This window comes from Ursus americanus, chromosome 14 (genome assembly GCF_024610735.1).
Source record: "Ursus americanus isolate L20-20 chromosome 14, mUrsAme1.1.p, whole genome shotgun sequence".
Classification (NCBI taxonomy): domain Eukaryota; kingdom Metazoa; phylum Chordata; class Mammalia; order Carnivora; family Ursidae; genus Ursus; species Ursus americanus.
The window spans coordinates 6,550,791-6,573,539 of record NC_142140.1 but is presented as its reverse complement, the minus strand read 5'-3'; the positions used below and the strand labels follow the sequence as shown (position 1 = coordinate 6,573,539).

General features: G+C 42.0%; 1 protein-coding gene across 3 annotated transcripts in view; it reads right to left on the bottom strand.

The window, feature by feature from the left end:
• Positions 1–22,749, bottom strand: part of TAMM41 (TAM41 mitochondrial translocator assembly and maintenance homolog) — a 48,825-nt gene that overhangs the window by 5,777 nt on the left and 20,299 nt on the right. For all 3 annotated transcript variants that reach the window (XM_045812404.2, XM_045812403.2, XM_045812406.2), the window contains 3 exons: positions 15,493–15,638; positions 5,649–5,814; positions 4,326–4,388 (listed from right to left, as the gene is read on the bottom strand). In XM_045812404.2, coding sequence (XP_045668360.1) covers positions 4,326–4,388; positions 5,649–5,814; positions 15,493–15,638 — 375 coding nt within the window. The remainder of the gene's footprint in view (positions 1–4,325; positions 4,389–5,648; positions 5,815–15,492; positions 15,639–22,749) is intronic.

Below are 22,749 nucleotides of genomic sequence, written 5' to 3'. Positions count from 1 at the left end.
CTCCTTGGTTAGCGATCTCTCTGAGGTGAACTGTACTTGAATATAAAGGGTATTCACTAGCTAAGGGAGAAGACCGAAGCTTCCTTTTCACCCCCACTGAGTGGGACGCTGCGAAGGGGAAGGGTGAGAATGGCTACTAAGGAATACAAACTCCATCAAATACACAGGTTTTCTCACCCCGCATATGACGCATCAGCTAGCTGAACGGAACACAAGTAGAACTTGGAGGGGTTTACCTTAGCAAAGCAAGCGGAACGACAGCCAGGACCACGATGAGAAGACTTCTAAAGAACAACATGCAGAAGCATAGAGGCTCTGAAGCTTGCTGTGAAGTCAGAGGGAAGAGAAACAGTAAACCAGCCACTTGGGGCCTTTCGTTGCTAATTTACTCCAACTAGAGACCTGGTTACTGGGTGGGAGAATGCCATCTGAATATGACAGTGCAAAGAAGCCTATTCTAAAGAAGGGTCAGGAAACTTTTAGGTAATGATACCAAGAAGAGAAAGTCCAGGCACAGATGGTTTATTTAGCATAAGATGTAATTTTCACAACCTGGTGAGGCAAGTATAATTAACCCTATGAAATTAAAACTCAGAAAAATTAGGTAACTTGCCCAAGTCACAGTAGTTAAGTTGGAATATGAGGCTCTGGGGCTCTGGCCTAAGCCGCCTTCATCACAGCTCACAAGCACCATAAAATCAGAGAAGCCAGAGCATAAGGTAAGTAAACCCACAGACTTTGAAGGGATGCGCATCACTTTCCACAGATTCTGCGCCCACAGAGCAGGCTGCATATATTCCGGTATTCTGGCTTCCAGGATCCAATAACGCCTCTTTAGGAAGGAAAGGGAAGGAGGCAGCGAGCACGCGCAGGAACGAGCCCCGGGCACTAGGGCGGCCACAGGAAAACTGGGCTGTGGCTTCTGTATCACCCACTGCCCTCTGCTGGCCACTGGAAAGGATGGGTGGAAAGAAGACCAAAGGTTCATTTAAGGTTGAAGAGTCAAGAGGTGATGAGGATGGATTTTTAAAAACATTTTATTAGAGAAAAATTAAAACTTATAAAAGAAGAATAGAACATGTCTCATGTTTCTTCACTCAGCTTCAACAATATATCAACTCAGGGCGAATCTTGTGTCATCCACCCCTAATCCACTTCCCTCCACTATGTTCTATTTTATTTTTAAGATTTTATTTATTTATTTATTTATTTACCGGGGAGAGAGAGAGAGAGCGTGAGAGCAAGACAGCACACAAGCAGGGGGAGCGGCAGGCAGAGAGAGAAGCAGGCCCCCTCCTGAGCAAGGAGCCAGATGTGGTACTCAATCCCAGGACTCTGGGATCATGACCTGAGCCGCAGGCAGATGCTTAACCAACTGAGCCACCCAGGTGTCCCAGCCATGTTTTATTTTCAAGCAAATCTCAGACATCCTGTCATTTCATCTGTAAAAATTTTAATATGTATTTCTAAAAGAAAAGAAAAATTTAAAAACCCCATAACACATGATCACAACTAAAAAACAAAAAAATCCATAAATCTAATAATTCCTTATGGGACAAGAAGCCCCCCAAAACCCCACAAAAAACAAAAAACACAAAGCATTTAGCCTCACCCAAGAAGCTGCAATCATGCAAATCACAGATTAATAGCCTGAACCACCCAACCAAACAAAAACACCTAGTCTTCAGCCTTGCCAGGATAAACCAGCAGGAACATAGATTAAATAAATATCTTAATTGGAAATGCAAAGCTATGCACTCCTGCATAGTAGGAAGATCTTCAGCTGAGTAGATCTGGCACATGAGCTACTAAATCTTTGTTGAATTTTTGGCTGAATCTTTCCAAAGACTCAGGAGGGGCAGCACTGTGTCCTTGGGGCCAAACACAGCTGGGTATCCAGGCAGCTGGGGTGAGAGGTTAAGAGGTGTGAGCATACCAGCTTCCTGGCAATCTCAGCCCAGGGATCAGAATCAGGCTGAAAGATCACTCCTTACTTCGAGTTACCTCTGTGCCATCTATCATCCAGTACTGCAAATTTCTATTTACACATTTATCTCCCTTTCTAGATTATGAACTCCTTGAAGGCAGGATGGTGTTGTGTGCACTTTTGTATCCTGCATGGCTGGCACATTAGAAAGGCTCAGTATATGGTCACATAAAGAAAGACCAAACTAGGAAAGTCCATCATTTGACAATACCAAGTGTTGGAGAGAACGGGGAGAAAAGAGAACTCTCATTTCCTGCTAGGACTATAAATTGATTCAACCACTCTGGAGGGCAATGTGGCAATATCCAAAGATATGTTCAAATGCTTAAGCCCATAAAACAAGAACAGGATGTTTAAATTTTTTTTTTTTTAAATGTACATTCAGGGGCGCCTGGGTGGCTCAGTTGGATAAGTGTCCGACTCCTGATTTCAGCTCAGGTCATGATCTCAGGGTTGTGAGATCAAGCCCCACATAGGGCTCTGCACTCAGCGTGGTGTCTGCTTGAGATTCTCTCCCTCTGCCCCACCCCATGCTTGCATGAACACATGCGCGCTCTCTCTTTCTCTCTCAAATAAATAAATCTTTTAAAAAATAAAAAATGTACATTAGAGAATAAAGAAAGAACACAGAAAAGAGCTCCTGGAAATTGAAAATATAATAGCAGAAATAAAATACTCAATAGAAGGGCTGGAAGCTGAAGTTGAGAAAATCTCCCAGAAAGCAGAGCAAAAAGACAGAAATCAAAAATAGGAAACGAAAGAAAACCAAAGGGCTCTTCCAGGAGGGCCAATATCTGAATAAAAGGAATTCCAGAAAGACAAGAGAGAAAACAGATGGGAAGAAGGTAAAAAAACAATAAAAGAAAAATTTCTTATGTTATTTTCTGAGGTTCTAAAATGAAAGAGCAATGAGTACCCAGTAAAGTAGATAAAAACAGATTCATTATCAAAGCATATCACTGAGAAATGTCAGAGCCCTGGGGGCAAGTGAAGACCTAACTGGCTTCCAGAAAGAACATACACAAAGGACTGAGAATCCGAATGGCTTTGGACCTCCATAGCAATCCTCAAGTGAGAAGATACTCGGAATAATGATATAGAAATTCTTAAAGAAATGATTTCGAATCTATCTCTAGCCTTAGTGTTGATTATCTGTGAGGGTTAGCTAAAAATTTTTCTAGTTATACATGGTCTCCCGATTTGCCTCCCTGCATCCTTACTGGAGGTAAGTTACTGGAGGTGTGCTTCACCAAAATGAGAGTGTATACCACAAAAGTAAAAGACACAAGAGACGGGAGACGGGGGATCCCTCCCATGACACAGGGGAAGACAATCTCCGTGGGAAAAGAAAGTCGTGCAGGGAAGGAAGAGTGTATGATATGGCTCACCTATGAATCATAGTAACAGAGTCATACGCTGTAAACTCTGACAACTGGCTTCACCAAAGCCACACAGCCACTACCCGAGGACCGAGGGATGGGACGGGTGAGTGTGTGTGGCGGGGTGGGTACGAGAGCTGAATTCTAATCCGCCAGAGTGAGAAGTCCACAGATGATGCCCATAACTGAAAAGGAGCGAACAGCAGTATAGGCCTACTATTTAGGAAACTGGCAGTGGAAATAAAACCAACCCGCTAGGAGAGGTAGCAGCAGTTGTCTCTGGAGAGGGGAAATGGGTGGGGGGAAGGGCAAGGTACTGCTGCTTTGGCAACAATATGCACATGTGACTTCCATAAATCCTAAAATGAGGGGACAACCTGCACCCAAGGAGCTATTCAGAAAACTGAGAGGGGCAGTAAGGCTTCCAACAGCACCTCACATGGTTTGACTGTTTTAGACCCGATGACGGTGCTGTTTTGCCTGTCTGTACACCACTGCTACGTTCTAGTTCACGACCATCAGAATTCAGCACTTCAGAAGTACTTGTAGGACACCGATAAAGCTTTACGTTTTAATCAGGAATGCCGAGGCCACTCAATCCAGCAGGTACATTAAGCCTGGATCTTCAAAAAAGGAAATGATTTATTTTGCAAGTAACTGATGTCTCTAAGAGGGCATTTTTAGGTGTTGGTTCAGAGGCTCTTCCCCTCCCCCCTCTCTTGACTGAGAGCTCTCATAACCCAGAGCCCCAGGACTCGGCTCACCTAACAGACACAGGAGACGAGGTAGCAAACGGTGACAGGAGCTTTGTATAGAAATACGTGCATTTGTGTAATAGGCCTTTTCACGCTTTGTGTGTAGCTTTCTTACCGGTAACCTTCACTACACTGTGAATTAAACGTAACTTTTGTCAAAAACAAAAACAAAAAAAACAACCATAGGTTTTTGAAAGTTCTTACCAGCAGTGAAAATGCCTTTGGTGCTCTGTTTCATACTAGAAGGTCTCACAATTGCTGAAAGCCCTATGAGAGAAAACCAACAAGGATGCCAAAAAAGCCAGATGTTAGTCATCTTAACACTTTTAAAAACCTAAAACGAAATATTCTTTCCAGTTATCCAATAAAACCAGCAAATCGAGCTCTGCCCTGGTGTCGCAGAATGACAGTGGAAGGGGTATCAGGATTGGGGGCCAGGAGACCAGAGCTGCCAGCTGTGTCACCACCAGCCATGTGAGCTCAGGCAAATGCCTGGCCCCTCTGGGCCTGGGCCTCCTCACCTTAATTAAAACAGGGGGTGGATTAAGTCACCCTCCAAGGTCATTTTATGACTTTAAATCTGCTTAAGGTTGCTGGTTCTCAACCCCAAGATCTGAAATGATTAAAAAGAACCCAAAGTTTCTGCCTCGGAGAAAAACTTTCATTCTGAAAACATACACGGGACTCCTCAATCCTTCATCCTCTCACAAAGGCAGCAGAGACCATATTGTGACCAGAATCGTGGTAAAATGAAAACAAACAACGTGCCTCCTCACTTATCTTCAGAATAGGTACCTGGTAACCTAAACATATGCTCTGACGGCCTGGGGCAGGTCCCTGGGAGAGCGCGTCACTGGGAAGGGCAACTAGGGCAGTAGCTTGCATCCTTCAGGAGCTCAGGAAATATTCCTCAATAAAACAGGAGAACGTGCTCAACTGGGGAAGGGAGTCATTTTCAATCATGATTATTTCTTTACTGACAGCCCTTGTAAATTATCTTTAACACCTCAAAGGGAAGTGGATCTCTGAAGATAAGATTTTTGGGTAAACATTGGGAAGGCCCTGGGGATAATATGTGGAACATGGGCCATGTCAGAGGGAACTGACTGAACACACTATGAGACACACTGAATGGGAGTCGGCTGATGAAAGCTGTGTTCTTGATGTTACAAAAGCACTAAAAATGTCACCAGTCTCCTTCCTTCTCAGACCACCATGAAGGACACAGAGGAGTCTTTGGAATAACTTCTAGAAGTTACGCTCTTAGAACTAAACAAACATTGTTTCCCCCTTTGACAGTGATTTAGGACCCAGGAATCTGAAAACAGAAGTACTTTCACCACCCTACTTCAAACAAATGACAGTTTAGATTTGGAAAAACCCCAGATTGTTAGTGCTTTCTTCTTCCCTGAGACAATCTGTCTCTTGATCTCATTAGGCAAGAAAGAATAAAAAATACATCTCAGTCGCAAACTTTGCTTTTTACCCATGGCCAGTACTTCCTTAACGCCAAATCCATAAACATACCTAGTCGCACCACTTCTCCACAGTCAGGATCATGAGCAACTTGAAATAAAGTTTCTTCCACATCTCTGTTTTTTCCAGGAGGGTCCATAATATGATTTATTTGTTGCTGTAATGTTTTGGGCAATGTCATTAGCTGAGTGAATTGTCCTTCTGGGCTTTTATCTATCTAAGGGGAAAAAAAAAAGATAATGTCTATGTAAAGTTCTTTGAATTCTATAAAGATTCAAAGACACGGGCTTCTCTTTCAAGTCACATAAACATACATGAACCCATACCCCAGACCGGACAGCATGCTAAGGAGACTTGCTCCTTTCTGAAACTGAATGCACAAGAGTTCAGATGCTAAGTTCCTTCAAAAAGGCCAACACTTTTCCTCTAATAGTCCACTTTTACATGAGAAAAGAACAGAAGCCTCTTTCAAGGATCAATTTCTGACTTTCAGTTTTAAAATTTCTATTTGTCTTGCATCCAGCAGCTGAAGGAAGTGGGGCTGCTGCCAACATTCACTGAGGCTCAGCAAATCCAGGCACAGACTCTCCCATTTTAAACAGAGGGGCACTGAGTGACACAGCCAGTGTCACAGAGCCACTCGGAGAGAGCGGCGTCTAACCTCGTGTCTCCTGCCTTCTGGGCCTTTTTATTCACCATGCTGTATTTCATTAACTGTAGGAATAAACTGAGGACAAGGACTAAGCTTATTTGCGTTTAATCCCCTGGCACACGGTAGGTTGTCAAAAAACACTCGCTGAGTAAGGGAATGAATAACTGCATCAATAAAACTTAGTTGTCGTTATTTCTTAAGTAGGATTAAATTACACCAGTGGTTTCTGTGCCCCACATATTCTAAATACATCAAGCTGAAAGATAAATACAGAAATAAAACATACAAACTATGCATCAGACTTTACTTTGAATCCAAAGTGAGCCACAGAGCCAAGGCCACACCTAGCTTCTCTAACTCCTAGTCTAATATACTTTACTTCATGGAACTAAGTTTTTACAAAATCATGTAAACACTGCCTGCCTGCCAAGGTGAGAACCAGTAGCACCGCCCTCAACGGCTCATCTCATTCTTTTTCACGTAAGAATCTGTCTTGTGTTCTTTCAACAAATGGTTAGGTTTTAACTTTGACTAAGAGAACAGCAAGAAAAAAAAAATTAGACAAATGAATATATTAAATTTTAGATTCGGATTTTCCAGATATGACTAACTTTCTTATTAACACTTAGAATTCACTCATTCTACCACTTTTTTCATTTAACAAGTATTTATTGAGTATTAATGTCCGGATTTTTATAGTTTTCTACAAAATTTATGCAAAGAAGAACAAAGTACTATTGTCTAGTGGCTCCAGTAAACGTAAAGGTTTTTTTTTTTAACCTGAATATTTTATATTTATCATTAAAAGGATTCTAAATCCACAGAATTTGAAGCTTTGCTTCAATAAATGACAAAAAAAGTGGATACTACTGTAAAATACATTAGAAATAACATTTATAGACTCATATTTTGGGGCTAAGAATTGAGATTAGTCAAAAGGATCCTATATTTCTGTAAGGCTTTATCTATGAAGCTTTCAGGAATTTTAGAGATACCAAAATGGCTTGAGTAATATGAGGAGTTAAAAAATAGTATTTGCTACTGCTTTCTCTTGAGGAAAAGAATGCACTGGAATTTTTGCTTGAAAGACAAAATATTAGGTGACATTTTCAAATAAATTGCTAAATTCTGTGTAATTATCCTCTTTGATTCTCATTAAAACATGGAAGTGAAAGCATTCAATTAAATTGTGAGAGTCAGTAAATAAAGGAGAAGAAATTTTTAAAAAACCGTGAAAGTCAAACCGCACTTTAAAAGCAGATACGAAAAGACCACACGCTGTATGGTTCCATTTATATGAAGTGTCCAGAACAGACAAATCCATAGAGGCAGAAAACAGATTAGCGGTTGCCTGTGGGGAGGGGAAACTAGGGTCTGCTAATGGATGTGGTGTTTCTTTTTCGAGTGATGGAAATGTTTTAAATTAGATTGTAGTGATAGTTGCACAACTCTGTGAATATACTAAAAACCACTGAATTTTATGGTATTTGAATAATATCTCAATAAAGCTGATGTTTTAAAAAAGCAGATGTGGTCATAGGATACTGGATGCTGTGTTGTACCACCCAGATCCTGGCTTAAGGGCCAAGGTACTCATTCCACTAGCTGCTGGGAAAGTTCGCTGAATCCCTCTCTTAGTGTCCCTCCCAGACCTGTTCTCAGCCAAAGGGAGCTGCCTGGATCCAACGACTGGATGACGCAGGAGTACAAAGTCTGGGACAACTAGGAATGGCCATCTAGTTCCACGGTGCCACCGTAGGATCAGATGGGGGCTTGTTTCAAATCCCCTCAATCCTGATCCTACACAACACCTACCAGGAGCGTTCCTAAAGAGCATACTCCATGATGGCACTTCAAAGCTGTGATACTATGGAAGGCCAAGGGGAAGCCTCCGAAGCTGCCATTTTACCTCTTATGCAAGACAGTAATTAAAAAACAACAACAAACACCACCTCTCAGGAGGAAAGGCAGAGATTAGTGTTATCTGTAAACCTAAAGGATGCAGGGGTGTCATGTTTAATTTTGTGTCACTTGGCTAGGCTATAGTGCTTAATTGCTTGGTCAAACATTAGTCCACATGTCATTATAAAAAAATATTTTTTAAGATATAATTGACATTTAAGTCAGCAGACTCTGAGTAGATTACCCTCTACAATGCAGGTGGGCCTCATCTAGTCACTTAAAGGCCTTAAGAAAAAAGACTAAAGTATCTGAGGAAGAAAGAATTCTTTTTTTTTTTTTAAAGATTTTATTTATTTATTCGACAGAGATAGAGACAGCCAGCGAGAGAGAGAACACAAAAGCAGGGGGAGTGGGAGAGGAAGAAGCAGGCTCATAGAGGAGGAGCCTGATGTGCGGCTCGACCCCAGGACCCTGGGATCACACCCTGGGCCAAAGGCAGACGCTTAATGACTGAGCCACCCAGGCGCCCCAGGAAGAAGGAATCCTGCCTCCAGATTGCCCTCAGACTTAAAATTACAACATACTCTCCCCCAGGTCTCCAGCCTGCCGGCGTGCTCTGCAAATTTCAAATGTGTCAGCCTCCACAGTTTAATTCCTTAAAATAAATCTCTCTCTCTCTAGCCCACTGGCTCTGTTTCTTTGGAGAACTCCGACTAATACAAAGGCTAATGGTCTCCCTCATATTTCCACTAAGTCTGGCCCTCACAAAATCCAAATGGGTTCTGGAAGATTACAGCAGACCACCACAACTCAAGCAAGCAGAAGTCCCAGTTGCATCTGCTGTGCCGGCTGTGGTAAGTCTGTTTGAGCAAGTCAACAGAACTGCAGGTATCTGGATGGCGCCGAGACCAGCGGAAGGCATTCCTTTCCATCTTTATTAGGAAGGAGGATCAGAAGCAGCTCGCTCTCATGAGACAGACAATAGTGTATCTTATGGTTTGCCTCAGGGCTATGTTAACTCTCCCACCCTCCGTCATAAGATATCCCAAGGAAACCAGACCATGGACACTGTATAACCTCGGGCTGATCCACTACATCAACGGTATGTTGCTACCGTAACCTGGTAAACGACAGTGGCAAGTGCACTGGAATGCCTGGTAGGTAAACGTACTCCAGGGTGTAGAGGATAACCCCACGAAGTTGTAGGAGTCCACCACATCATGAAGTGTTTAGGGGTCAGGTGGTCTCACGCATGCTGGGACATCCTCTCGGAAGTAAAGATCAACTTCTTGCATCTCGTACCTCTCACTGCTAAGAATGAAGCATGATGCTTGGTAAGCCTCTTCAGGTTTTAGAGGCAGCAGATTCCACAACTGGCTGTAATGTTCAGACCCATTAACCAAGTGGTATAAAAGGATGCCAGGTTTGTGAGGCTCAGAGCAGAAAAGAGCCTGCAACAGATCCAGGCAGCAGAGCAAGCAGCCCCCCACTTGGGCCATACAACCCTGTAAAACCTATAGTTCCAAAGGTATCTTCGGTATAAAAAGAAGCGACAGGAAGCTTGCGGTAGGTTCCCAGTGGGAAATCACAATGTAGACCGCTAGGGCTCTGCAGCAAGGCCGTGCCATCTGCAGTGAAGAGCAATGCACCATTTGAAATCAGCTCTGAGATATGAGACTCTGGTAGAGATGGAGCTTCTAACCACGGAGCAACGAAAGACCACGCATCAAGAACTGCCCATCAGGAACTGAGATCTCTCGTATCCACCAGATCTTAAGGTCAGGCAGGCTCAACTGTAATCCACTTTAAGATGGAAGAGGTACACTAGCATTCCGCATGAGTAGTGCCAGAGGGCACAAGTAAGCTGCACATGCAGGAAACCCAGGCCCCGTAATACCCACTACGCACGGTTGCAGCAGTGCGTACCATTCTATTTCTCCACTGGTTCATGCCTATGGCTACGTGGAGGTTCCCTTGTGACTGGCTTTCGGAGGATAAAGGATGAGCTTGCCGCATGGATGATTTGGCTTGGTACGTACAAGCTGAAAACGATGCATTACAGCCTCACTCAGGGATAGCCCTGAAAGACATTCATGAGGGGAAATCCTCTCAAATGGGTATGCTTCAGGTGGTGTACCTGGTCATCCACTTTACATGGAGAAAGCAGCCCCAGGTAAGAATATACAAAGACCCATGGGGAGTAAAGCATGGTTCGCTGGTTGGTTGGGCGCGAAAGGAAAAAGACCAGAAGACTAAAGACAAAAAACTCAGAAGAGGCATGAGGATGGATCTATGGGAGGTGTGCACGAAGTGTGAAGATCTTTGTAGTTTGCTAACATCCACAAGAAAGCATCCTTCACAGAAGAATCAACAATAACCAAAAGGACAATTCAGCCAGTTAATTCAATAGCCTCAAGCACAATGCTTATAAAAGGAGTAGCCATGGTGGCAGGGATAGAGGCTCTGCCTAGGTCCAAGGCTGACTTAGCTACTGCTGTTGTTAAAGTCTATCCTGACAGCAACAGAAGCCAAAACTGAGATCCTGATAATAAGACCATCTCTTGAGACTGAACAGTTAACTACATTGGACCCCTTCCACCTGGGAAGGGGTCGTAATTCATCTTAACTGGAAGTAACACATATTCTGAGCATGGGTTTGCCCTTCCTGCCCACAGGACCTAGCCAGTACCATTACAGGGCCTATGGAATGCTTGCTTCACCAACATGACTGTACCATGTAACATCACTTATGGGACCCATTTTAGAGCAAAAGAGGTACAGAGGTATAGCAATGGGCACAGACCATGGCTCCACTCTTCCTACCATATACTGCACCAAAGCTGCCAGACTGATAGTGCAGTTCTCAAAAAGAGGAAATCTGGGGGCCACACAGCAAAGAATTATCCAGCCTAAAATGCTAATAGTGCCATCATTTAAAAAATCCTATGACAGAGCAATGAGGTACAGCTGAGCCAGCGGCTTGGCGATGATACCCGGTGAGAATGGGGTGCATACACATCCTAAATTAATGCCTGTTAAATAGTACCTCGTTCCCAACCAGTGGAATGACTAGGTCTGGGAACCAAGGAATGGAAGAAGTAGCCTTGTTTCCCATTGTTCCCAGTGACCCACTCAGGAAATGTGTGCTTCCCATCCCTACAACTTCAGGACTTAAAACTTAAAGCTATGACTGCCACCAACTCTCTTCAGATGCCACGCCAAAAGCCCAGCACACAAAGAGAGGAGTCACTGTAGTGGCAGAAGCAACTGATCATCAGGGGACAGCTGCTGGTACACATCTCTTAGTACCCCTTGCCCAATTTTGATGGTAAAGGGAAAGGACAGCAATCATAGCCTGAAACGGGCATGGTGACCGGGTCTCAGATGCCTCAGGTTGAGGGGCTGGGCCACCTCGTCTAGCCCAGCACAAATGCTAGATGAGGGTCAGGGGAGTTTGGAATGGGTAGTGCGGGAAAGAGCAGGTGGGTGTTAGTGACAGCCTCAGCTGTGCTGGGAACTGTAATTCAGCCCACGAATCTAACTCTTGTAAGTTTCCCCAGGATAAGAGATCAATCAGAACTTAGATCACGTAGGCTTTCACAGGCCATAGTGAGGAATTTGGAAATGTTTATCTTCATGGTTAAGGAAAATGCCCAGCCCTTTCCCCTTGCTCAGTTTTCTGTAAGTTGGCAGCTAGGCACATTATCCTTCCTGATCCCAGTGAGTAGATGATGTCCCTTTGGAGAAATCCTACAGATAATGACACTAAGAGAAACAGAGACAATGTAGAGAGCAAGATAAAACTTCAAAAATTATAATAAAGACAACTAGAGGGGTGACAAAAGATAATGCATTTGGAAAACAAGAACAGGATGCTGTAAGAAAAAGAACATTCAAAGGAAATTAAAAATTTAATAGCGGTGCTAGAAGATCAATTTGAAAAATTCTTCTGGAAAGCAGGAAAAAACCCCCAAAGAAACAGGAAGGAGGAAAGAGAAATTAAAGAGATCAAACCAGGAGGTCCAACAACCAGCTAATAGGAATTCCAGAAAGAACAAAGAAAGAAAATGGATAAGAAGAAATTATAGAAATAACAAAACTTCTTAGAATTGGAGCTCATGAATTTCCAGACCGAAAAGGCTCATGAAGTGCCAGAATAATAGTGAAAAACACATACACAAAGACAAACCATCATGAAATTTAAGACCGGAAAAAGGGAAAAGATCCTAAATGCTGTCCAAGAGCTAAAAAGGTCATATCCAAAGGATGGTAATCCGAATGCCACTGGACTTTTTTTTTTTTTAATAATAATATTTTTTAATTATATTATGTTAGTCACCATACAGTACATCCCTGGTTTTTGATGTAAAGTTCCATGATTCATTAGTTGTGTATAACACCCAGTGCACCATGCAATACATGCCCTCCTTACTACCCATCACCAGCCTATCCCATTCCCCCACCCCCCTCCCCTCTGAAGCCCTCAGTTTGTTTCCCAGAGTCCATAGTCTCTCATGCTTCATTCCCCCCTTCTGATTACCCCCCCTTTCTCTATTCCTTTCTTCCCCTACCGATCTTCCTAGTTCTTATGTTCCATAGATGAGAGAAATCATATGATAATTGTCTTTCTCTGCTTGGCTTATTTCACGTAGCATTATCTCCTCCAGTGCCGTCCGTGTTGCAGCAAATGATGAGAAATCGTTCTTTTTGATTTTTAACCCTTAAAAAGTTAAAAATTGAGCTACCCTATGATCCAGCAATTGCACTACTGGGTATTTACCCCAAAGATACAGACGTAGTGAAGAGAAGGGCCATATGCACCCCAATGTTCACAGCAGCATTGTCCACAATAGCTAAATCGTGGAAGGAGCCGAGATGCCCTTCAACGGATGACTGGATTAAGAAGATGTGGTCCATATATACAATGGAATATTATTCAGCCACTGGACTTTTTAACACAACACTTAGAAACTAGAAGAACCGGGGCGCCTGGGTGGCTCAGTCGTTAAGCGTCTGCCTTTGGCTCAGGGCGTGATCCCAGCGTTCTGGGATCGAGCCCCACATCAGGCTCCTCTGCTGGGAGCCTGCTTCTTCCTCTCCCACTCCCCCTGCTTGTGTTCCCTCTCTCACTGGCTGTCTCTCTCTCTGTTAAATAAATAAATAAAATCTTAAAAAAAAAAAAAAAGAAACTAGAAGAACTGACGCTATGACTTAAAAAGTCTGAGGGAAAATTCTTTCCAACCTAGAATGTGATATGTAGCCCCAACTAGCAATCAGTGCAAGGGTAGAATGTTCAGATGTACATGGTCTCAAAAAATTTACAACCTATGTTAGAGAGGTACTATAAGGTGTATCTCACCAAAATTAAAGTATAACCATGAAAAAGGAAGATAAAAGATGAAGGAAACCAAAACCTAGCAAAAGGAGAAGACAGAAAGAACCCTCAGGGTGATAATGAAAAGATGCTCCAGGAGAACAGCCATGCTGCAAGCTTAGAAAGAACAGGGCACACGGGGCTCCAGGAAGAAATGTCCCCAAGAAAAACAAGAAACAGAAAATACCTGATGTGTTGGTCTATGATGAGAGAAGCTATGCAGATTTGAAAGAGGGCATGAATTAGGGACAGGTACAAAGAAAATCAAGCAAATGAAGAAAATGAGACAATTATTAACTCCAAGAAAAACAAATTTGCACAGGAAAGGAAATTTCATGGTAGTATATCTCAGCAATGAAGAAAAAGTAAGTTTCATAATAATGTAAATAGTGAACATTAACCTAACCAAAAATTATGAAGTAACTGTATGTGGAGCAAGAGAGAGTGAGGTGGGACGGGAAGTGTGTGTGTGTGTGTGTGTGTGTGTGCGTGCACGTGTGGGTACGTGTTGATGGGAGTGATAAAAGAGAGTAAAAAAAAATCCTCATCTTCCATTGATGCACGACAAAAACAAAGTATAAAACAGAAAAAAAAATCAAGAAATCACAGTCAAATCATATTGTTTAGAAACATGGAGGTAAACACGGGACCGCTAACAAGACGAAAGCAGTCAGCTCTGGGAAGTAGCGCTGAGAAGTGGGAGTGCCGAATAGGGAACTGCTACTTTTTGTTACAAACCTTGAGGTCCCATTTGGTTTTAATTTTTTAATTTTTATTTATTTATTTTTTAATAATAATATTTTTTACTATATTATGTTAGTCACCATACAGTACATCCCTAGTTTTTGGTGTAAAGTTCCATGATTCATTAGTTGCGTATAACACCCAGTGCACCATGCAATACGTGCCCTCCTTACTACCCATCACCGGCCTATCCCATCCCCCCCCCGAAGCCCTCAGTTTGTTTCAATTTGGTTTTTAAATCACGTGCATGCATTACTTTCAGAAAAGTAAAAAATTTTAAAAACTTGCAAAATTTGTTCAACTGAGTGGTAGGTATTCTGGGGATTTCATATTATTCTTTCTTTTTGTTTAAATAATTTCTATTTTTTTCTCCAAAGTTCCCTTTCAGTTTTAGAAATTCCCTTAAATTCTATATTCAATATAATATTAGTTGCCCCTATTATTTGGAAGAGGAAGAGCACTAAAAAAGTAAAATACAGTGTTCTTTTTGCTAAAGATTAAAAAAAAAACCCAACTCTGTGGTTCCTAGAGTTTTAAACACTCTTAAATCCAAATTACTTTCCCCTAAGGAAAAGTCCTTTAATATTTATTTTCAAATACTTAGTAATATGATTCCTAAAAATACCTGGAATGAAAGTTTCATTTGATATCTCAAAAGGAAAGCCAAGACATAATAAACATAACAAGTGAGGAAAAAAATAAGCGTCAGAATAATATGTGTAAAAGTCCATTTATACAAAACCAAACCAAACCAAAAAAGAACAAACTTCTATACATGTGTGTATGTACAAATAAATACAGAAATGTACAAAAGAAGAGATCTGGGAGAATATACGCCAAACTGTCAGTAAGGTTACATCTGGGGAGGGAAGTAGGATTGAGGATGAAGAAGCCAAATCTGAGAATTTATTTTCACTTGTTTTTGATTGGTAATTCGAATGCATAAGAATTTCAAATGGCAAAAAAGATACACATGGTAAAGACAGGTCCTCTCCCATATCAGCCCCAGGTTCCCTTCCCCAGAGGAGGCCTCTTATTACTAGTCTCTTATGTTACCTTTTGGCATTATTCCAAATACATGGGCTAGTATGTTTACATACGAAATCTACTTTTTAAACTGTAAATGTTATCACACTAGTCACATTGTTCTAACCCTGACTTCTTCCTCTTAAAATAGCTCTTGCCTTAGAAACAATATAAATTATTTCCCACATACAGTTTACCTCCAGTCGGCCTTGCTGGATCTTATACACCACCTGGGGATTCTCCTGCAGTATGTTGCCATAGAGCTCACGAAAGTGGGCTATGTTGGGCTTCACAATATTCAACACTTTTGTCTTATCCTCTCCAACCACCATCCGAAAGTCGCCTGGTTAAAACAAATGGAAAAACAAATTTTCCATTGAGAGTCCACATCCTGATATAAACTACAGCCCCACATTCATCACACCAGCTCAAGATGGCAGCATCCCATATTCAGAACATTTGCTTTTCCTCTTTAAAACTCTGAATACATTACCCAAGGAATGCAGGCACTTGTTTAAGGGAAAACAGAGCCTCTCAAATAATAAAGACCTTTATGCCAGTTAAAATGCAGTTAAAGTGCAAAAGGTAATCATCATTGAGAAGCTGATTTGTTGTTTTTCCAATGCAGAAGCACCTATACTTATAATCTTTCATCCTGTGAGCAAAACTCTGTCTCTGACCAATCATGGACCCGGGGGCTCCTTAGATGTGTGTGTCACCTTAGATGTGTCCTTGCTACTGCTTACTCAGCTTGAACCTCTTCGCTGTGCTTGTGTAAGGGTTTTTGGGGTACTTTATGAATATAAACAACTTCATCATATTTGATGAGGGCAAGAGCAGCAAGTGTTAGGAGTCCTAGTAAGAAGAGGTTTACATTTAAGATGAACTTCTTGAAAGCAGGTATCATTTTTTACATTGCAAGTGGTGTGAAATGAGGAATGTTACATTTGCCTATGGGATGAACTGAGCTGCAGAATAAACAGTTCTGAAGGACAAAGAGCCACTTCTGACACAAATTTGAGGTGCCTTGGCCTGCTTATGCCATTGACAATTATCAGCAAGATGTAGAGGGAAAAAGATGATGAAATGTGAAAACTTGAGGGAATGCAGACTGGGCCAATGTGCGTTCAAAACAGGCTGGGTGCATGTGAGGGCCTCCCGGGTGAAGCCTGGTGAAAGCACTGTAACTGAAACCTTTGTTGGACAGGTAGAAAGTCACCCAGGAAAATAGTAAGGTAGCAAGTGTAGGCAGGTACCCCAGCTGCTGACTAATTCCTGGGGATCAGGCGACAATGTCATTCATCATTTGAACTAGGTCGCTTTTGAGGGTGAAGTGGGCATGATGAATAATTATACCAGGATAAGTAAAAACTGGGCAAACCCAAAATTATGGTTACCCTTGCCAATTACTTTTCTTGGGGGGTTGGGGTGGGCAGGAGAGAAGGGAATCATTGAAATTATTATTATTATTATTTTTTTTTTTTTTAAGATTTTATTTATTTACTCGACAGAGAGAGAGACAGCCAGCGAGAGAGGGAACACAAGTAGGGGGAGTGGGAGAGGAAGAAGCAGGCTCATAGCGGAGGAGCCTGACGTGGGGCTCGATCCCATAACGCCGGGATCACGCCCTGAGCCGAAGGCAGACGCTTAACCGCTGTGCCACCCAGGCGCCCCGGAATCATTGAAATCATTATGTGCCACAACAGATATTACTAGACCAAACTGTTGTTTTGTTTTGGAAAAAATACAGATACCCAGTACTATGTACTTCAGTAAGGAATAAAATATGCTGGGTTTTGAAGGTTCAGACGACCAACTTGTACAATTTTGTGGAAAGCAGCTGGGGACTGCAAGCTTCAGGAAAATAAACATACTAACAGCCTCTGGAACCCAACCTTGTGACATGAGGTCTGTTCAGGGCAGTGAGCAGAAGTGAGTTCCAGTTATAACAAGCTGCCCCAATACGGACAAACTTATTTTTTCACTACCATTTTATTTTACTTTTAAAAAGATTGTATTTTTTTATTTGAGAGAGAGAGAGAGAATGAGAGACAGAGAGAGACCAGAGCAGGCAGGAGGGGTAGAGGGAGAAGCAGACTCCCAGATGAGCGTGAGCCCAACGTGGGGCTCTATCCCAGGACTCCGGGATCATGACCTGAGACAAAGGCAGACGTTTAACCGACTGAGACACCCAGGCGCCTTTTTTCACTATTATTTTAAAGGGAAAGAGAGTTACATAGTTAAATCCTGGCATGACTGCTAGTGAGGGCGTAGAGAAATTGGTCCTTTCACATAATACTGTTGACATCCTAAACTGGTAAAATCCTTCGGAAAGCAGCGGATGAAACAACCCCCTCTCTAGAGAGAGAGCCTAAAGAAACAGACCCAAACAGAGGGCCAGAGGTAATGTTCGCTGAGCATCTGGTAAGTGCCAGGCGCTGTTGCAAGTGCTTTGCTGTATTACTTCATTTAATCCACACATCCCTGTCCTCTCAGACAGATACTATTCTATCCCCATTTAGCATCAGGGCAACAAAGACGGAGATGAAGTCACCTGCCTGAGATTTCCCGGTAAGTAAGTGACTACACTGCATACACACAACTGTTCACTGAGTCACTATTTAAAATACTGAAACACTGGGGGGCGCCTGGGTGGCACAGCGGTTAAGCGTCTGCCTTCGGCTCAGGGCGTGATCCTGGCGTTATGGGATCGAGCCCCACATCGGGCTCCTCCGCTATGAGCCTGCTTCTTCCTCTTCCACTCCCCCTGCTTGTGTTCCCTCTCTCGCTGGCTGTCTCTATCTCTGCCAAATAAATAAATAAAATCTTAAAATAAATAAATAAATAAAATAAAATACTGAAACACTGGAAGCAGCCCAAATGTCCAACAGCAGCGGAACGGATAAGTTACAATGGTACTCGCATACCCTACCTCAGAACAGCGTGCAACCACTAAAAACTGCAATAATCACACAGAGCAAGATGGAAAAGGATCATGTAATAGTAAGAAACTAGGATACAAAAGTACGACAAGAAAACAACTTGGTATAAAAAGAGGAAAAATGAGACAAAAAGATTACATAAAAATGTTTTTACTCTAAAAAGTACACACTTATTGTGGGCTTTTTTGGGGTGTGTGCACTTCACACTGTTACCTTGTTTAGTCCTGGCAAAGCCTCCTAAAAAAGGTATTAAGTATTCCCAATTTTACAGATGAGGAGATTGAGGTGCAAAGGTCCAGCCACCTCTCGGTATCAGGGAAGTGACATTTTAGGTGACTAGTATTATTCTACTTTGCAGTTTTCCTCCATTTCCTTCACTTCTATAATGTTGGCATATTACTTCTAGCATTTTTAAATAGATGCATGGGGTGCACAGACGTGCTAACTTGGCAAATGTGCATGGAGAGGCAGCTGGGTTAACTTTCACTCATGTAAATCCTTGGGCTTTTATTTAGAGCCTATAAATGGATTCTATCAATCTTGGAAGGGATAAAATGTCATCCATCTCCGAATCCAACATGGCTGGCTCTGAAGTGGAAGATGAGTTTGTATCACTGTTGAGTTCTAAACATGTGTGTCCTTTTTTTCTTCCTGTACATTCAACAAGGAGTTCTTATATTTTAGATAGTAACTTTCTAAGAGTGGCTGTATTTTACCAAAATGTAAAAAGCAAACTAATCCAAAGCATCGTCCAAAGAGCATCTGCATGCCATGATTAAAGGGCCTGGAAAATACTCTGGACTCTCTGAGAACAAGGACTGGGGCTTATCCATCTGTGTATCTCCAGCTCCTTGCGCACTGCCTGGCACATGGAAGGCACATCAATAAATGTCTGCTGAATTGAATTTCTCCAACTGCTGGGCCACAGAGCTAGCTCAGCCACAGGCAACGGCAAGCAAATGGGCTTATTACCCATTTCTTCAGAACAAAATGAATAAAATCGTGGGCACAGCATGACCCAGCATTTTGATCATAAGAATCAATTTTTCTTACCTCCAGAGATGTTTGCAACAAAACACAGGGATTGAGAAAAAGTGGCTGCTAACTTTTATTTTATTTTATACCTCTACTAGTAAGTTTAACTCTTGACTGCTCAAGCCAGAAAACCGCCAGTCTAATAACAATGGGTAACCAAAAGGATAATTCCTCTTTGACTTTGAAATGAAATAAACCCAGAGGCTTGTAAAGCGTCTGTAGTTGGCCTGCTCTGTGATTCCAGCATGCTACCAATGGCCAGGGGCCTTATTATGAACGTAGGGATGTAAGAGGCTGCACCGTCCAGAGGAAAGGCCCTGGCTTTCAAGTTCGACAGTGTCCCACGGTGACTGGAGATTAACCCTTCTGAGTCAGTTTTCTTATCTGTAAAATGGCTGTAGCCATCATACTGACCTCATGAGGTTATTTTTAGATTTAAATGAATTAAGGCAGTAGCAAATGCCTTGTTTTTTTTTTTTTTTAAAGATTTTATTTATTTATTTGACAGAGAGACAGCCAGCGAGAGAGGGAACACAGGCAGGGGGAGTGGCAGAGGAAGAAGCAGGCTCCCAGCAGAGGAGCCTGATGTGGGGCTTGATCCCAGAATGCTAGGATCACGCCCTGAGCCGAAGGCAGACGCTTAACGACTGAGCCACCCAGGCGCCCCAGCAAATGCCTTGTAAATAGCAAAGCAGATAGTAGTGTTCGTATGATATATATATGAGATGAGGAAAGGACAGGGGATAGAGGAAGCCCTAAGTCTTTGAAAATAATAACTGGCTAACATTTCCCCTCTTAAACTCATTGGCAAAACTGCTGTTATTTCAGTTCAATAAATATTTGGGCGGCTAGTAAGTACCAGGAGCTGTGCCAGATATTGGAGATATAAAGATATATGCCCTACCTGAGAAGGAAGTGCTATGAAAACAGATCATTTCAGTGTGGGGTGAAGAAGTGGGTATTTCTTATGTGGTAGTGTTTAAGAACAGTAGCCCAAACTGGATGTTGATATGACAGAATAATATTCATTTTTTAAAAAGACTTATTTACTTGAGAGAGAGTGTGCATGTGAAGGGGGTGGGGCAGAGGGACAGAAACTCAAGCAGACTCTGTGCTGAGCTTGGAGCCTGACGTAGGGCTCAATGTCACGACCTGAGATTATGACCTAAGCCAAAATCAAGAATCAGATGCTCAACCGAATGAGCCACCCAGGCACCCCAAATAATATTCATTTTTTTAAAAAGATTTCATTTATTTGAGAGAGAGAGAGAACATGAGCAGGGGGAAGGGCAGAAGAGAGGGAGAAGCAGACTTCCTACTGAGCAGGGAGCCTGACATGGGGCTCGATCCCAGGATCCTGAGATCATGACCTGAGCTGAAGGCAGATGCTTAACCAACTGAGCCACCCACGTGGCCCTAATATTCATTTTTTAACAGTTTTTTTTCCAGATATAATTCATATACCATACAATTCACCCATGTAAAATATACACTTCAATTTTTTTTTTTAGTATTTTTAGTATATATTAAAGGGTTATTCAACCATTTAATTTTAGAACATTTTGGCCTCCCGAAAAGAAACCCTGTACCCATTAGAAGCCACTCTGTCTCCCTCCATCCTTCCATCCCCAGCCCTAGACAAAGACTAATCTATTTTCTGTATAGATTTTCCTATTCTGGACATTTTATATAAATGGAATTGTACAATAAATGATCTTTCATGACTTAGCATTATGTTTTCAAAGTTCATCATGTTGTAGCATGTATCAACACTCATTCCTGGTTATGGTTAAATAATATTCCACTGGATGGATGTACCACATGTTTTTACACATTCCTCGTCTGATAGACATAGATAGGCTGTTTCCACTTTTTGGCTATTTATTATGAATAAAGCTGTGATGAACATCTGTGTACAAGTTTTCATGTGGATATGTGTTCCCATTTCTCGGGTAGATACTTAAGAGTAGAATTGCTGGGCCATATGGTAACTCTATGTTTAATATCTTCAGATATGGCCAAACTGTTTTTCCAAAGTAGCTGCACCATCTTACAATCCTATCAACAATGCATGAGAGTTTCAATTTCTCTGCATCCTTGTCAACACTTGTTCTTGTCTTTTTGATTATAGCCATTGTAGTGGGTATGAAGCACTGCTTCTGGGGTTTTAACTGGCATTTCCCTAATGACTAATGATGTTGAGCATCTCTTTAAGTGCTTACTTGCTATATGTATACTTTCTTTGAAAACATGTCTATTCAAATCCTTTGCCCATTTTAATATTAGGTTGTCTTTTTACTGCATTCCAAGAATTCTTTATATATTCTGGTGCTATTCCTTATCAGATATACAATTTGTAAATCTCTTCTCCCACATTATTGGTTGCCTTTTCACCTTCTTGAGGGTATTGTTTACAGCACAAAGTTTAATTTTCATACAGTTTTCCCATTTATCTATTTTTTCTTTGTTGCTTGTACTTTTGGTGTATATCTAAGAAACCACTGCCTAACCCAAAGTCACTCTAAGAGTTTTATAGTTTTACCTCTTACATTTAACTCTTATATCCATGATCCATTTTGAGTTAATTTTGTGCATAGTACGAGTTAAAGGGCCCAACGTCATTCTTCTGTATGTGTACAAAACAATACTTACTTTGACATAGATGACTAGGACAGTATTTCTAGGAGGCAGTCTAACACAACATTCAAAATGCATTCCCCAAAATGGCTGCAGAAAAAACACCGTATCATACCACTTGCATGTGGAAGACAATGAGGTAAGAATAAACAGCTTTGGGGTGCCTGCGTGGCTCAGTTGGTTAAGCATCTGACTTCAGCTCAGGTCATGATCTCGGGACCCTGGGATAGAGCCGCACATTAGGATCCTGGCTCAGTGGGGAGTCTGCTTCTCCCTCTCTTTCTGACCCTCACCCTACTTGTGCACTCTCTCTTTCTCTCAGATAAATAAAATCTTTAAAACAAAAGAAGAAGAAATTGCTGATGCATGTGGTGATGTAAATTTGAATCATCTTTTCCACACTTTAGCAAACACAAAATGGATGAGTGTAGAAAGGGATGGGGAGGAATCAGGTTGATGATATTGGTTCAGGAAGGAATCAATATTATAGTCATTCATCCATTCATTCATTACATATTTACTGAGCACCCACCATGTGTCAGGTACCACTCTAAGGACTGGGGTAGGAGTGAGCAAAACAAGACAAACATTTCTGCCTTTTACATTCTAGTAGTGGAACAAAGACCAAAGACAAACCAACAAACAAATAAAATAACCAGTATTTCAGACAGTGCTATGAAGAGAACGCAAGCAGAGAAAGATGACAGGGTGGGGTGGGGGGTGGCTAGGGAGGGAGGTGAGCCACCCAGGCACCTGGGGCCTGGGGGAAGCCTGTCCCAGGTATGGACCAGGAACAACACCCGCCACCACAGACCCTTTGTAGAAAGGGTTCTAGAATCA